At 37.1% G+C, this 18,074-nt stretch overlaps 1 protein-coding gene across 9 annotated transcripts in view; it reads right to left on the minus strand.

Annotated features, from left to right (window-relative positions):
- Window positions 1–16,291, minus strand: part of lrrfip1b (leucine rich repeat (in FLII) interacting protein 1b) — a 57,237-nt gene extending 40,946 nt beyond the window's left edge. For 4 of the 9 annotated variants that reach the window (XM_067459325.1, XM_067459323.1, XM_067459322.1 and 1 more), the window contains exon 1: window positions 15,649–16,290. In XM_067459325.1, the coding sequence (XP_067315426.1) occupies window positions 15,649–15,732 (84 nt within the window). In that variant the 5' untranslated portion in view covers window positions 15,733–16,290. Of the gene's footprint in view, window positions 1–15,648 lie in introns of all 9 variants that reach the window. The other 5 variants (XM_067459326.1, XM_067459329.1, XM_067459324.1 and 2 more) reach the window with 3 other exon arrangements.
- Window positions 16,292–18,074: the final 1,783 nt, after the last annotated feature.

The raw sequence follows: 18,074 nt of genomic DNA on the forward strand, positions 1-18,074 counted from the left end.
TTTGCTCTCGGGGTCCCCCCTTCAGTTTGGAAAAAATAATGTCCTCAACTACTGTCGTAAGAGCTGTCATCCTACAACAGGGGGTGGAAGTGACGTATATGCCGTAAAGCAGTCGAATTTTGTAGTTCTTTTTTTTCTCGGGTTACTACCCGAAACCCGAAGTTTAAAAGTACGATTAAAAACGATACAGACCCCATCAGGCTATGGCAGACGTGTCATTCAACCTATTGTAAGTCGATTTATAATCACAAGAGTCTTAAAAAATATATTATGAAGGTTGAAAAGTTACCTAGTGCTGCTTTAAAGGGTTACTTCAGCGATTTAACATATGGCTTTGTATCAGTAGAAACCAGGGAGTATATTTGAATGATCATGCTTCCCTTCCCTTTTCCCTTTAACCCTTTAAGTAAGCGGCATGAATCAAACTCATTCAGTCAGTGAACCATTCACTAAACCATAATTCAAAATTAAGATTGTAAGACAAGCATTTCTTTCCCAAATAGGCAAACATTTTCTTAAAAAAGTATCAATACTTATCTGGCACAAGTACAATCAGGATCAGTGTGTAAATAAACCCTGATTCTACATTTGACACATTGTTGCTTAATTATTTTGCTGAGTGAAGCAAAATGTATATCATAATCCTACCACCTAAGTAGTATTTAGAATAGTTTAATCTTCAAAGATTAAGGAACAATGATTTAACACTTACAAGCAGAGCCTGTACTTGGCATAAACTGTAGACTGTTTTGGGGTACTTGTTTGTACGTATATTTGCATGTGTAAATCTCTTCCAACCATTCACTGAGATTTAAACAGCAAGAGAGGTCAAACTGATTCAAATTGCTGTAGTGAAGCTCCTAAATATCTGAGATTAAACTCATGCTTTGGCAGCCCTATGTGAATTAACTTCTGTGACAACCCAATCCTGGGCAGTCCAGCTCAGAATAGACTGTCTTTCAATTAGACAATCCAATAACAAAATCACATAGCCTTAATATATTCTTGATCTATTGTAGAGAATTTCTAGTCAGTTTGACATGCAGTCCACAATGCAGAAATAAAGTAGGCAGTTGTGGTTCAGGCCTAGAACATTTTAACGTACACTCTGGGTGTCTTTGGAGACCATGAGCACACATAGTAATAGCCTCCAAAGCAAACAAACCTGCGCCTCATAGCCATATTTAACATGTGGCTCAGAGCAAGACTGCAAAATGAACTTTGCATAGGGACTGATGGAACAAACAACAAGAGCGTTCCTCCTCCTCCACAGTCTTGCGGAGGGGTTAATTTGAATATCAAGTATGCTGACTCATAATTCACCCAGATCACAAATGTGTGTGTGTGTGTGTGTGTGTGTGTGTGTGTGTGTGTGTGTGTGTGTGTGTGTGTGTGTGTGTGTGTGTGTGTGTGTGTGTGTGTGTGTGTGTGTGTGTGTGTGTGTGTGTGTGTGTGTGTGGACTGGGAATGGAGTGAGTCACCAATACAGATGGGTAGGAAAGCACAAGCAAAACGTTCAAATAGTCATGGAAAACTAATAAACATTTGTGCGTGTGGTATTTCAATGGAAGAAAAAATGTCACATTCTAATCATACAAAAATCGAATTCCCTTTCGAATGGGAACTTCGGGAGAATAGGAGAAGCACTGCATCCTAGGACACTTTGGGGATTGTCCAGCATAACCTGTGTCTGAAAAACGTCTCTAAACACGACAATAACATTGGCTGGCAACATCCTATGACATCATTACCGGTGCGACCAGAATACAAAAGGGGGCCTGTAGTACATTTCAACAATTTATTTTGTCTTCAGGATCAGTTGATGGTGGCGATCTTTGGAACCCGTCAGGAAGCAAATTTTTTTTTTGCTTTAATTTGCGAACCCTTCCTAGTTGTTCAGCCTTCGTCGACTGATTCTTAATTCGGTGCTGAATAAAGTCTTTGTTTTTGTTATTTTGGGACCCAAAGGTATTTTTGATGCTTCAAGAAATTCTAATTAACTAACTGACATCACATATGGACTACTTTGATGATGATTTTATTACCTTTCTGGACATGGACAGTATAGTGTGCTACACTTGGATATGCTCTCGGACTAAATATAAAATATCTTAAACTGTGTTCCGAAGATGAACGGAGGTCTTACGGGTGTGGAACAACATTAGGGTGAGTCATTAATGACAAATTTCATTTTAGGAACCACTTTTCCTGGTTCGGAGTTTGTGTTTTGGGTGTGGAAAGACAAAAGACCGATTTGAAACTAAGCTCTGGCTCATAACCAGCACCAGCACTGACTTAGTGGAAAAAGGGTATTCGAGCCTCCTTGGTAAGGTGGTCATTCAGTATAGAGCATACTTAGGCTTTGTCACTCAACTCAACTCAACTCAACTCAACTCAACTCAACTCAACTCAACTCAACTCAACTCAAAGTTTATTTAGAAGAAAATCATAAAAACAGCTCTCATACTGAGCTAAATGCCAAAGATTAAAAATTTGTTTTGAGACTAGATTTAAAAGCAGAAAGTGTTTGGGCCTGTCTGACATGTAGAGACAAATTAATCCAAAGTTTTGGGACTGCAACTGCAAAAGCACAGTCGCCTGCACTTGCAGGCGGGACAAAAGTATATTCTCAGCTCAAGTGATCTTGATGGAGCATGCAACTCCATTAAATAAAATCTGCAAAATCCGTTTAACAATGTAAATACAAAATCTAAAATCTTATAATTAATTCTAAAAAGGAACAGGAATACCAATACTGGTGTAATTTGTTCTTGCTTGCACATTCCTGTTAACAGACGAACAGCAGCATTGTGTAAAATCTGCAAACGTGTTAGGGAGGCTTGGCTAATACCTAAATAAAGGTCATTACAGTAGAAAAGGTGGGTTGAGATTAAAACATGTATAACCCTTTCAAAAACATTAAAAGACAGAAAATACTTGACTTTGGATAACTGCCTCTATTGAGGAAAAAATAGATTTAATTACTGATTTATTCAGTTTATCCAGTTTAAAGTCATTTTCCAAAACAATACAGTATTATGTTCACATGTGGTTTTATAGCAACCAATTCCTGATAGCCTGATGGCACCATCCATAGAAAAACGTTAAGTTTACTCTCAATATAGAGGCATCATGCTGAGACCTCCGCTGCCCTGAGCTCCAGTTGGATAGCAGTATTGACTTGTCAGTCTTTTGTGAGCCACCTTGGAAAGTATTCCTGGCGTAGTTAGGCGTCCTCTTATTTAGTCATCTTGCTAGAGCTTTATTTGTAGAGCTCCCGTTGGATACTATGTTAGTTCGTTGGCTCTCTGTGAGCCTCCTTGATGATGTGTTACTAAGTCTCCTCCTGTTTTAAGAGTGTTTCCTGAGACCTCCACTTATCAGGATGATAGTGTCTCCTGTAGTGACAGGCGGGATATACTAGGGTTGGGCGATATGGAGCAATATATATATATATCGATATATTTAGCTATATCTCAATATACGATATATATCTTGATATCTTTACAGGAAAAATCACCCTAAAAACTACAGCAAAAACAAATATGCCAAATACCATAAAGTCTTTTTATTGAAGTGCAAAGAGGTAGTCAGTTCATGTAGGAACAAAGTGCTTTCGCGACATTAAAAAAATAAAAAAAACTCCCTGATTACATAAATAATAATAATTTAACTGTAAAATAAAAGAAATAATACATATAGCCTTTTTTATTCATTTCATGCCTTCAAAAGATGAATCAAAGACTCCTTTTTTACAGTTAAAGTAAACAGTTAGCATTTTTGCAGAAAGATGGGGGCATGACTGAGATATAAATAAACAGATTTTGTCATAACACCACTTCCCGGTAAATTTGTATCCAAATTCAAACAGTAGGCCTAGATGTCGCGCTCTTTACTAAAGCGTGACTGAGCGCCTCATCATGCAGATCATGTACCCGAGCCGATATTCACTTATTTTCCAGTTACAGAACGAAATTTGAACGTCAGAAGGTAGGCTAGGCTACAGTACAACTTACAGAACAGCACTGTCTCATAATGACTACAGGGATTTTGCGTTTTTCCCTCTTGGTTAAAACATGAATAGACCTGTTCATCATAATCCTGTAATAAAGCTGACAAAATAATAATAATGATATTGCAATAATTTTTTAATGTTTTCAAATAATATGCAATCATTTTTACATTTTAACCGAAAACCATGCAATCAGTTGTTAGACACAAATCATAATGACATGATTGCGACTGCGAGTGCGTCTCACGCCAATTGTGTCAATACCTGACTGTGGGTGAAACTTGCGATTTGAACTATGATGAACATTAATATTTCTTTATGAATATTAGCAAGCAGTTGTGTTAGAAGGAAAATCATGGTCTCTAAACTGCGTCTTAAACAACGCACGTGCTTGTCAACATGATAAATAATCGTAACCTGGTCAAACCCTAGGGAATAGAGTCACAGCACTGGTGCGTACATTCTAGGATAGGGAATTGTGACTCTAGACCTAGCTCTGTGGAGTCATTGACTTTATGTCAGCAGTTATGCCATTCATTCCCTCAGCATGGCAGAGTGGATATTTGTTTTCCAAAGTGTGAGTTCTCATTCTAAAGGTGGGTTATGAATTAACCATGGTTTCCTGAGAAGGGGAATGAGACACTGTGTCTCACTGCCATGCTTCAGGTATGCCTGCCCACGGCTCCTTCAGACAAAAGAAGTTGACCAATGTTATTGTCGTGTTTAGACACATGCTTCAGACACTGGTCTCGCTGGAGGTGTTCTCCAAAGTGTCTCGTTTCTATTCTCAGGGAACTATGGTTACATTCGTAACCTAAGATGTTTTCTTTACACCTTGAATACATGTTGCATGCACACATCTAAATAAATTATTTAAAGGGGTGAGCCCTTGAGCTTTTAATATTTAAAGGTCATGGTAATTAGTGATCGACCAATATTTTATTTTTTTTATAACCAATACCGATTATTTAGCATTTGCCGATAACCAATATATAGAACCGATATTTATTTATTGTGTTATTTATGTTTTTTTACAATTACAGCAACAGCACTGAGCTTTTTAAACACTGTAATTTTTGCAGTTTCACTCCCTTACATACAGAACAAAAGACATTTACACCAAATAGTCTGAATTTTTTTAATTTTTTTAAATACAGTGCAAAGTCTTTTTAGCACTTTCACCTTTTTATTAATAATATACAGCCATATTAACAACAGGCAAAATACATTTATAAAGTCTAATGTTTTCTATCTTAAGTTGAGTTGAGTCTATCAACTCCCCATAACTATGAACATAAATACACATTAATTTTAAACTAGTTTTAAAAGGTTTATGTGTTTAATTGACTAAAGAGAGAATATTCTCTGGAATATGCAAACATTGTAATAATAAATATGTACAAAAAATAAATTTAAAAAAATCATCTCTGCGTTTAACTTACAATTCTCGCGGAGAAGGGCCTAATAATTTATTTTCATGGAGCTGTAATTAATTAGATGTTCATTATATAAATGTTATATAGCAGACGATAATAATTTAAGGAGTTTTAAACGAGTCTGCCTTGTTTACATACGGTGACTAGCCTATATGCTGGAGCAACAACTCAGTGAGAGAACGGCTGAACGCGACTGAGCATAAACAGAGAAAGAAATAAGTTTGGCGCTTTTATTTCCAACATGCTCTCATTCATGGCTGTTTTATTTAATTTATGTGAAGTTAAGTCTGTATTGTGATATGACAGATTACCTCACTGCGCTCCGTCAGTGAGTTCGTCTCTACTTAGCGCCAAGTTTAAACTACATAACTACACAATATCATGTCATAACATCTTATTTGTCAATTGTGCCTGACTGTTATGTTAAACAAAGTTTATTAATTAAGGGGTGCAGGTTATTTTACCTTTGAACACCATTGTTGTTAATAATTACTTATTAGTTAAGATGTATTTATTTAATATTATGTAATAATTGTATGTGTATTTATATATAATAATTATATAAGTATTATTGAATCATAGAATTCCTTTTATCATTAATTAATATCAAAAGTTGCACCATGTTACATTTTACAAAAGTATTTCAAATATTAATAAGCAGACATGTAACATTATAATAAAAAAGGAATACTTTTTAAGAATTGTATTTTAATGCAGATTTATTTAATACAGATTAATTCATTACCTTCAATCAGGTTGTGTAAACTGGTAAACTGGTTTGACTTTGAAAATGTAATACATAATTATAGGGAACGAGTTGTTTTTGTTTTCTAGGTGACGGTGCAGGAGATTAGACAGCCATGGATAGTAGCTCCAGACTAATCTGCTTTTAGAGCGCAATGCAGGCCCATAGCGCATCACTTCCTGTCTGCTCCTCACCTCAGTCTACCCAGCAACTTAATCGCAGGCTTACTCAAACCCCCCTAATATGCAGACTCGCAATGGCTTACAACATCAGCTTTGCCTTCCACTGCACCACGGAGAGCAAAATAGGTTGATATATGACCCTGCATGACTAACAGAATAACTGCCTTTCCATTCCTGGCACTTTACACTGGAAACTGTCATCAGTAGCCCTGAAAGGGAATAGATTTTAGTTTTCTGAGGAATTTAAATAAAACGGCCAAAATGATGCACAGTAGTGAAGCTCCTGGAGGGCCGATTAACACAGGATGTTGTGGAGAGGCTTATGGGATGCAGGTCAGTGGGTGGTGGCTGGCCAATCTGTTGCTGCAGTGAGGCAGGAGCTAAATACTCTTCTACTACTAGGTCAGCTAAATTATCTTCCCCTCATGAGTCAAAAACCACACATCTTCCTCAACAAACCAACCTTCTATGCACAAAGATTCAATAACACTTTTTGATGGTCCACTTTAGACATTCTACTAACTATAAGCAACCTTGCAACCAGGGAGGGAAATTAACTTTTTTTGCCCACTAGCCACAGTGGCTGGTGGATGTCCAATTTTACCAGCCACTTATATTTTTTACCAGCCACTTTTTCCAGAATTCAAATTTAAAAGAAAGTACATTAGTATGGTATTGGGGTGAATTTGGGTAGATTGGGACATTTTTCCCCAGTCATTTCAGTGGCAGAAACGGTCAGAATCATGAAACGAGTTACTCAACAAGGGTGCATTATTGTTACTAGCAACATCATTCTTTGACAAAGCTGTCCAATCCGTTACAATGAATGTTTTAAGTAGTAACCAGTAAAAATATGTTTTACAATTCACCCACCACTGTGGCTGGTATACACACCAAAGTCACCCGCCGCTTTAAAAAAGTACCCGCCATTGGCTGGTGGCGGGTGCTAATTTCCCACCCTGCTTGCAACTACGTCATATAACTCTCATTAGAGTATTAGTAGACTGTAGACTTATGTTAGGTGTTATGGTTCAGGTTAGTAGAATAAGCTGACATGCAGTTGCAAAGTTACTTATAGTCAGTAGAATGTCTGTTGGGGATCATCAAAATAAAGTGTTAGCAGATATTAAGCAGACAGTCTACTAATAATCGAATGACTCTCAGTTGACATGTAGTTGCAACGTTACTTATGGCTCGTTTTCACCGAGCATGATGGTTCAGTACGATCCGTGGTGCTAAACCCTGATCCGGCTTGTGTTTCCACAGGCAACAGCACCCTTACTTGATAAGCATGGTGTAGCATTCTGCATCATTCTCGCGGGAAGACACTAAACATCAGCGGACGACATACAGCAGATCTTGTTTTTGCTTCTCGGCATGTGGCTGTTTGTCAGAAGAAGATGATTTAAGATTGAATTAATTCAATTAATTAGAATCTCTTGAAGCAATGAAAATACATTTTGGTCCAAAAATCACAAAAAAACTACGACTTTATTCAGCATTGCCTTCTCTTCGTTTTGTTTTGAATCCCCAAATAAAGATTCAAACAGTTATGAATCAGCGTATTGATTCATGATTCGGATCGCGTATCAAACTGCTGAAATCACGTGATATTAGCGATCCGAATCATGAATCAATCCGCTGATTCATAACCGTCTGAATCTTTATTTGAGATTTGAAAACAAACGCGGAAGAGAAGACAATGCTGAATAAAGTTGTAGTTTTTGTGATTTTTGGACCAAAATGTATTTTTGATGCTTCTAGAGATTCTAATTAACTAACTGAGGTCACATATGGACTACTTTGATGATGTTTTTATTACCTTTCTGGACTTGGACAGTATAGTGTGCCTACACTTGCATACGCTCTCGGAATAAATATAAAATATCTTTAACTGTGTTCTGAAGATGACCGGAGGTCATTTTTGAGTGAAATAACCCTTTAAGTCTAACAATGTATAAGCCCTTAGCTAATGATAATATTTAGTCACCATATGTGTGTTATTTACTTTCAATGTAGACAGTTGAAAATGTAGCCTTTTTGCCTTTTATAAGGTCCCAAATGTCATCCTAAAACGTTGTGGCCTACCTCAAAATCCACACTTTGATGACGTTATGTCGCATGAACTGTCCAGTAAAGTTTTGATGGAGCCTGCATCAGTGCCTCTGCAAAGTAGGCGGTCGTGAGATCCCTAAAATATCTAATGGGTGTTCTACACACGAGCCATGGCAGCTCTGCAAGACCATAAGTACATATCAAGAGCGCCATTTGGAACAAAGCCTAAGACGTACAGCCTTAAGGCTTTCTGCTTCCTGTCTCAGGAGTAGGAAAATACAAGTGGAAAAAGAGTCGAATGTGAATGGAGTCCAAAGTTCCAATGGAGTCCACGTGCTGTGACTGAGGTAGATGATAAAATTGGAACATGAGATGTCATTTCTGCTTCTGTGCAACTAAGACAAAAAAAAAGATATTCTAAGTGGAAAGAGATCGGTGATAGACTTAAAATAACATCCACTTGATTGACATGCACAACGACCAGCCAACTTGCATTTCTCTCCATTTTACTTCTGATCTATAACATCCAAAAAGTACCAAAGAACCAAAAAGATTAATCAAAATTAATTTATTAGGGTTTATCATTTAAAAAATAATACTAATTTAATAATTTTTGGTGAATGTCAATAAAAATTATATTGACATTCAGGTATTTGTAAAGCAAATTTTCAGGGGGAAAAAAGTTGTGTCCCATGGAGCTCTTTCATTTTCCGGAATATCTGCTTTGGTTTCTATGGCAATGACTTTGCTATGGTAAGCATACTCCAAACAAAACAACAGCAACGTGGAGGGATTTGCAATACAGATGTTGCTTTATTTACAACATGACAGTATGGAGCCAGTGCGTGGGACTACTGCCTCTTCTGAGCATGAACATAGGAGGCTGGTATGTGTGCCTTTATTCCTGGTTGTCTACGGCGGCCTAAAACATGTCTTTATTATTTCTGATCAACTAGCACTTTGCAACAACACAACCTTTTTGGCATATTTCCTATAACACCGTCTGACATATTTTCGTTTTACGTGGTGTGAAAAGGTGACATAAACCATGAGAATTCAGAGAGAAAACTGAAACTTTTGCCTTTCACATTTGTTAAAGCTGTGCCCTCCAATCCTAGTTTGTATCATTACTGAATGTAATGTGATGAGCAGTTTAACCTCGGGGACATGCTGAGAAGAAGCCAAAAATCTATTAAGACAATATAACTTGCATTTTTTTGGCTAAATAAAAATATTGAAACAACTATAAAATGTCTGGGAAAGACTTATTAAGACTTTCACAAGATCGTCATGGCAGGAACTAACTAGTGCCATTCTGATTACATTGAAACAAAGTCTACACCCCAATCCCACCACATCTGTGAACAGAGCTCAAACTCACAAAAATGCAAATAAATAGTAAGAGTGTGCAATCTTGTGGAATGTATACGCCAAAATGGGTTTTGACATGCATATGGTACGTGTTTTTTCACGTGCATATGACACGCACTTTGGCCTATTATACGTACGTACGAACCACCCACCCCACCACCCCCAACCTACCCAAGAGCGTGTCATATGCACGCCATAAAGTCATTTTGGCATATACATTCTATGAGATTGCACACTCATACTATTGATATGCATTACCATGTGATCGTGTTGCCGAACAAGCAGAGGAAAGAAAATTGATCAAGTTTCTACAGAGCTTTGCTGTTCCCTAATGCCTGGTGTTTAAAAACAGCTTAACTGGCAGAGATGTTGATTATACAGTTGAACCTTCTAAGTGCTACATAGCTGTCTGATTGGTACAAAGTCTCCATACCATACTGCACACCTATGTCATGCCTAAACAAAGATGTCTATCATCGCATTTACATTACATGGTTCAAGTGACCCAACTGCGAATTTTTTTCTCTCTCACATGTGTGTTTCACAGTTCGGACATGAATGTGTAAGCAAGAACAAATTATTTAGATTTTTTTAACAGGATAAAATTAATCACTGAAATGATCAGAGTAAGTGCATAATTATTCAATCAATGTAGTTCCAGAAAGCAAAACACACAAGTGCATAATTAATTTAATTGTTCATGTATTGGACAGGCTGGGCAGATGTTAAGATTTTCAGTGTGACAATTTAAAGGTGCCATAGAATGAAAAATTTAATTAACCTTTCCATAGTGAAATAATAAGAGTTCAGTACATGGACATCACATACAGTGAGTCTCAAACATTGCTTCCTCCTTATGTAAATCTCGTGAATGAAAAACACCACGGAAAAATAAGTGATTCTCAACATAAGGCCAACCGTGACGCAAGCGTTGGGGATCATTTATATGCACACCCACAACATTTGCATCTGTCCAAACAGGTTCATTATCAGGCGGAACTGACGGAGCCGAATCATCGGGACTGCAGATAAACAAGCGACACTCGAGGATAGCAAAAACGGCAGCTCTCATGACACATATGTTCAGGCTGTGCAGGAGACGTGAGGACTTTTCATACGTCAACAGTGGTTGAGGATTATTATAATCGGATACCACAGCAATTTATTTCAAAATCGTTCATTTGTTCGGCCCATTTCAAGCAAGCTTTGCTCAGCGTCTTAAACTGAAGAAAGGAGCAACTGTATTCCTGCAAGCGGTAAGTAGTGATTTATCCACGTATTGACTAGCTGTTTAAACAATTTCTGATTAAATTGAAAGTTTCTTAGAGAGACTACATTGTCTAGATGACGCAAGATGCTAGTACAGTAACATCAGGAAACTCCAAGTACCCTACAAGACTAAATAGTGTGTCTAATGACAAAGGTAAATATTATTTTGTATTACAAAATACAACCGTAGATACATTGCTTACAGATAGTTCGCTTGATCCTTCTAGCAAATGTCACGTTTTCCACCATATAAGTTGAAACAACAGTCATTTGACAAGGCTATTCATTTTGTAAAAATATGTTATATATTTATAGTTTTGAGAACTGAAGTAGGCCTATAATGTTTTTGCATGCTTTCAGAGTACATCACAGTCACTGCGTAGCCTACATTGTTACTAACGTTATATAAACATGCAATATCGTTAACGAAAAAAGACAAGTCTAAAATGTAGACTGAATGACACTAAGCAGAATATCTCAAATGGAGATTGCTGAAATGCAGCTTACTTGTTTATTGGTGTTTTCAGATCATCCATACGCGAGAGAGAGAGCTTGCATATGGTTGCCAGATTGGACATGTTTAGGTAAAACACTAGATAGTATATGTGTTCTTTTCACAGAAAAGCTCTGTTTGGAGGATTTAAATTACTGAAATCTGGCAATCGCAAGCACGCAAGCTCTTTTTCGCGCACAGATGATCTGAAAACACCAATAAACAAGTAGGCTGCATTTTAGATATCTCCATTTGAGATGTTCTGCTTAAAGTGTCATTCAGTCGCTCTGTGTTCTGTCAGGACTCACGAGCCGCTTCGCTGAACAGCTGAACTGCTGTGAGCTGTGAGCGGCTGAAATAACCCAATAAGAGCAGAGCTCAACATTAATATTCATGACTCTTCCAAATAAGGCAAAAACAGAGCATTACATCCTAGGGACAATTTATAGGGTTGTAAAATGATATGTAAAACTGTATCTGGACAATTTTTGCCCTTAAATAAGCCAAATACCCTCTATGTAGATATCAGAGAACAATTTAACATATTGTTTTAACTGATTCTAGGGCACCTTCAAATTTCTGCCTGTTCATGGAAAATAGTTTACAAATCGTACAGACAATAGTCTGAATAGAAAAAGAAGCCGTCGGCAGCGCTGTAATTTTGTTTTTAGACCACAAAATCAACATTGTCACTAAATAAGTGTGTTTTTGGTTGTGAGGGAAAGATAACCTTGTTCAGCTTCTCAAATAACCCAGCGTTAAGGACACAGTTGATGCAGTTTGTTTTTCTGGAGCAACAACCGAGTTGTGAAAGTTTCGTTGGCAATCAGCGCGTGTAGGCAACACGAACGTATAGTGAATCTAAAGTTATCCAGGGATAATGCCATGATTTATTTTGTGTGTGGGTGTGTGTGTGCGCGCGTGACTCTTTAGCTCCGCCCACTGCACACCTCCACGTGTTTGGCTGTTCTCGGAATGAATTGGCACAGCGTATCTGTCTTTAATAAATATGATAAAACTAAAGACTCTTCAGAGATATGAAGGATGGAATACTACTCTATAAGTACTCAATATTAATACTGGCAGAAAGTGTTTAATGAAACTTTTATGGTACATTTTTGTGGAGGCAGAGAGCAACATTTGTCATTTATTTTCATTATTTTGAAAACAGAGGCAAGTTAAAATTTGACCTTTTGTGTTAAAAGATGAAGGAAAGTCATGGGGGGTTGTAATGGCATGAAAATGTGAAAAATGACATTGATTTAACCATTCCTTCAACTCAATTCTCCCTGGCTTAGTGGATAACTGATAGTGCAGTCTCAATGTGAAAAAAGAACAAAAAGAAAGGAAAAACATTTTAGGATGTAGAGTTTATTCTACTCTACAGGGACTGATGCGTTTTTTTTTTTTTTTTTATATGATCGGATTCTAATCGGAAATGCACAAAGTTTGGATTTGGACTGAAAGTCCAGACTGAAAGTCTGCAGTTTAAGCTCAAAGTTCAAACCAAAATTCTATTTAGACAATATCAGCTGTTTAAGCTGAATAAAAACATTAAAATCAACTATATAATGACTTTATCAGGCCAGTTAAAAAAATAAAAAAATAAACACATTTTGTCATAGGGTTTTGGAATGGCATGAAGATATAAAAATAATAAAGTTTTAATTTAGCTACTCCTTTAAGAATTGACTCAATTCTCCCTGGCTTGGGCAATGGGTGATTATGAAGTTTAAATAAGAAAGAAGAACAAAAAGAAAGGGAAAACATTTGAGGATGTGGAGTCCACAGAGACTTATTCATCCTGTAAGAGGGATGCTAAGTTTAAAGGGTGGGTACAGATTTTTACGAGAACACAAGGACCAGAGGGCAAATGATGCAAAACATCATTACTTTTTCCATCCGTTAGCTAGAGCTAATTTTATAGATAAAATGTCCCTGATACATTTCCATACTACTTCCAAAGATTTTGCCTATTAAGGGCACCCACTAAGCATCAAGGTAAGGTCAAGGTCAATTAGAAGAAAGAAGATTGATGGGAAAAATTGTGAGGATTCTTCAGTCTGAAAATGCTTTCCAGATGTGGTCAGTGGATCCAAAACTGAAAGGTCACAGAGGACTGGCGGCACTAAACGGATATCTCTGACTTAAACATCTTTTGAAACATTAGGAATAAGATAACTTAAAGGGTTAGTTCCCCCATAATGAAAATTATGTCATGAATTACTATCAATCATGTAATTCCAAACTCATAAGACCTTTGATCATCTTCGGAACACAAATTAAGATATTTTTGATTAAAGAAACACTCTCTGACCCCTCCATAGATAGCAATGTAATTAACAATTTCAAGGTCTAACATTTTTAGAATCATTCATGTGACTCCAGTGGTTCAACCTTCATTTTATGAAGTGACGAGAATACATTTTGGTCGCAAAAACTTTATTCAACTATTTATTCTAGCCTGTGTCAGACTCTTACGCTGATGACACAGTCTTAACACTGAAGTGTGTCCTAGTTCTAGTTCTCGGCAGTCTTTCGGCAGAATGAGTCGTGCACATGCATAGTGCTCACCTCCAGAGTGTCGGCCAATGGTAAGGCGGCATTCTGGAAGCGCACAGTTCTGCACAGTTTACACTACGTCAACAGCATCAGTCTTTTAGATTGTTGAACAAACTTGTAATTTTATTTTTTGCACACAAAAAGTATTCTCGTTGCTTCATAAAATTTGAGGTTGAACCACTGGAGTCACATGGGCTATGTTAACAATGGTTTTATTAGCTTTCTCAGCCCTGAAAGTATTAATTTAATTTCTGTCTATGGATGGGTCCAAGAGCTCTCTGATTTCATCAAAAATATCTTATTTTGTGTTCCGAAGATGAACGAAGATCTTACGGGTTTGGAACGATCATGAGGACGGAATTTTCATTTTTGGCTAAACTAACCCTTTAATTACAACAACATCCATTGTGATAGCTATTAGATGACTAGGGTTTCAAAATAAACAGAAAGCAGTTCAAACTTTGCTAAAGTGATTGTTTTGAACAAGTTTTAACTTAGACAATATTAAAAACATATTATATTGGTGAAATTATGTGTATCAATACTGCGTGCCTTTTGCTGTTGAGCCTTGTAACCCATTTGTGGTAAATGCACAAATTTACCCTTGCTTCTTTTTTTTCTTTTTTTTGCATTTTTAAATAAAATAAACCACTTTTATGGTTTATTTTCACACAAAATATGTTGCTCCTTAAATGTTCAATACAAACATATATATTTTTCTGAAAGCTATATCACTTTGTACTCTATATAGTAAATAGCAATCATTACTAAATCCCTGCACCATTTATTTTCTGCATTTATCAGCCACATTTTCCATTCTGAAAGAAAGAAACTTAGCTGCTTGAGTCTGCTTTTCATTAAGAACTGAACACCGAATTCGATGCTGGATTACATATGGCACAGTATTTTAAGTGATCGGATTCGGCACGATTTGAGCTCTGTGTATTTTAAAATATATCCCTGAGACTATTTGGGCCATTTACTGGGTGTGATGTGCCGCATCAGAGCAGTTTCTGACGTCAGCAGTCTGGGACCTTCTCTCAGCATTTTCGTTTGATCTTCGCTTCATGACGTCACGCCGCCGTGCAGGTATCCAAACAAGATGCTGTTGCTCAACTGCACTAACGCTATATTTGTGTAGGGACAAATAAACTCGACTGTTAGTGTTTACCACTGCAATTAACCTCTTAACTAAGGTCTTGCGATCATGTAGGTCATGCTAGCGACAATGCCTCCATTCAGACTGCAACGACGTGTTTTTGTCATTCAAGCGCCTAATAATTGGGATGGGAGGGGTGCGAAATGTTCCCATTCACGTTATTAAAGGACACGCGTCATCGTATCCGTGCTCATTTTTCCTTACTGAATGCGGAAAATGGGGAGTGAGGACAAAAACCCTTTCATTATTCAGCAAGATGGTTGGGAATTCCCATAACGACTCAATACTTGTAAAAGGACGACATTTTGCGCATCATGATAGAGCTGCGGCTAGTACCACGTGAAAGACAGTTCATCCGTCTTACCTCTCGAGCTATTTGACTGAGCGCATCATCCTCCGCCGATAGTTTCTCCCGGTTGGGAATTCTTTTCCTCCCCGTAGTTGCCATTTTAAATTCCCTTATACTCTGGCACAAACCTTGACAAAAATGACCTCGCCAAACTGAAGTGCTGTTCAGTCGTGTACAGATCAAAGATCACCATTCAAAGAGTCATGGTCGTAAGTGAACAACATTAATAAATGGTTATTGTAACCACAAGCAAAAACAAAATGTAGAGCACTAGGACACATCCTCCCTTTGATGACCCATCGTCTCCATAAACCGCATGAATATCTGGCGGGAGCCTGTTGCACATTCAAACGACACATCGATATGTCAAAACATCACGGATAGGACGGAAGATGACAGTTTGCTGCTGACACGCCATGAACACGATAAGACCATCTACACTCCTTGTGAATACAACCGGTCATCCCTTAATAGTCCTCCCTACGTTAGCTCGGTGTAACGTCAAACCAAGCGAATGAAGAATAAAGTTGTCGGTCCAGAGCTGCATTTGTTTCTAGGGCAAAGCGAACCCGGATGATGAGCGGCCCTAGGATGAGAATATACAGCAGCCCAACGGCATGGCACACGGTCTGATTTCAGTCTGTGCTGGCCGCAGCAGGGAAAGTGGGCGGGGCATATGGGCGGGACTTGACCTTTGCATTTTAATTATTTCCGTTGCAAATGATTGAACAGAATGCCAATAATCACTACAACAGCCAGCTGACCGATTCAGAACTCGATTCAGTATAGTGTATTTTTGGAATGTAGCTCACCTCACTTTCTAGAGCACAGAAAGTGAGGTGATCTACATTCCAAAAATACACAATATACACAAATACAGTATGTAGCTAGACTGACTATCTATCTATCTATCTATCTATCTATCTATCTATCTATCTATCTATCTATCTATCTATCTATCTATCTATCTATCTATCTATCTATCTATCTATCTATCTATCTATCTATCTATCTATCTATCTATCTATCTATCTATCTATCTATCTATCCATGGTGACAAGTTTTAAAACGAAGATTTTTTTGTTTTTTAAAGAAGTCTCTTCTGCTTGCAAGGCTTTAATATTGTGAAATGTTATTAAACTATAAAATAACTGTTTTCTATTCGAATAACCTATTTTAAAATGTTATTTATTCATGTGATGCAAAGCAGAATTTTGAGCATATTAGGACTTTAGGACAGTTTTCAGTGTCACATAATCCTTCAGAAATCATTCTAATATGATGATTTACTGCTCAATAAACATTTATGATTATTATCAATGTTGGAACAGTTATAGCCTAATTTGTTAAAGGGTTATTTGATGAATAGAAAGTTCAAAAGAACAGTATTTATCTGAAATATAAAGCTTTGTCTATACTGTCAACTTAATGCATCCCTGCTAAATAAATGTATTTATTATAGATAAATACCCCCCCCCCCCCAATAAAAAAGAATTCTTACTGACACAAAACATTTAAAATGTGGTATGTTACAAAGGTTTTTATTTCAGATAAATACTGTTATTTTGAACTTTCTATTAATCAAAGAATCCTTAAAATTGTACACATCTGTTTCAATATTGATAATAATCATAAATGTTTCTTGAGCAGTAAATCATCACATTAGAATGATTTCTGAAGGAAGTGTGACACTGAAGACTGGAGTAGTATCTATCTATCTATCTATCTATCTATCTATCTATCTATCTATCTATCTATCTATCTATCTATCTATCTATCTATCTATCTATCTATCTATCTATCTATCTATCTATCTATCTATCTATCTATCTATCTATCTATCTATCTATCTATCTATCTATCTATCTATCTATCTATCTATCCAGCTACCTATCTATCTATCATCTAAATATTACTTACCATTTTTTTTAATGTATGCACATTTATAACACTATACGTTTTAAGCTATCAAATTAATTTTGATCAATTTACAAGTTAACGTAATGCTTCTGTGAGGGTGTTTCTACAGCAGCCGTGGGAATGGCAGTAAAATTAACATATTTTCCTTTACAGACTGCCATTATAAATCTCTCAATTTTGTTCCTCTTTTTGAAAGTTGTGAAAACACTTTTATGGAGTTCATTTAGCAATTTGAAATGTGGGTCCATTGTCTTGTTTTCTGTTTTAAAGGCGCAACATGTAGTTTTTCGCCACTAGAGGCTGCCTATTCAAAAAAGTTTGATGAGGCCGAGATTGAGTGCGGATTCATGGGAGATGTTTTCTTCACCTCACAGCCGGTGGAAAAGAGTCGGGATGGGACACTGACTGAAACCATGTTCATGGATGAGATTATTAACGTTCCTGTCATTTGAAGCAGAGCAGGGCCGAGTCTTGTGGAAGTGCAATGTGGCCGCTGGAGCAATTGCTAATTAGAGACTAGC

The sequence above is a fragment of the Pseudorasbora parva genome, chromosome 12 (assembly GCF_024679245.1).
Source record: "Pseudorasbora parva isolate DD20220531a chromosome 12, ASM2467924v1, whole genome shotgun sequence".
Lineage (NCBI taxonomy): Eukaryota > Metazoa > Chordata > Actinopteri > Cypriniformes > Gobionidae > Pseudorasbora > Pseudorasbora parva.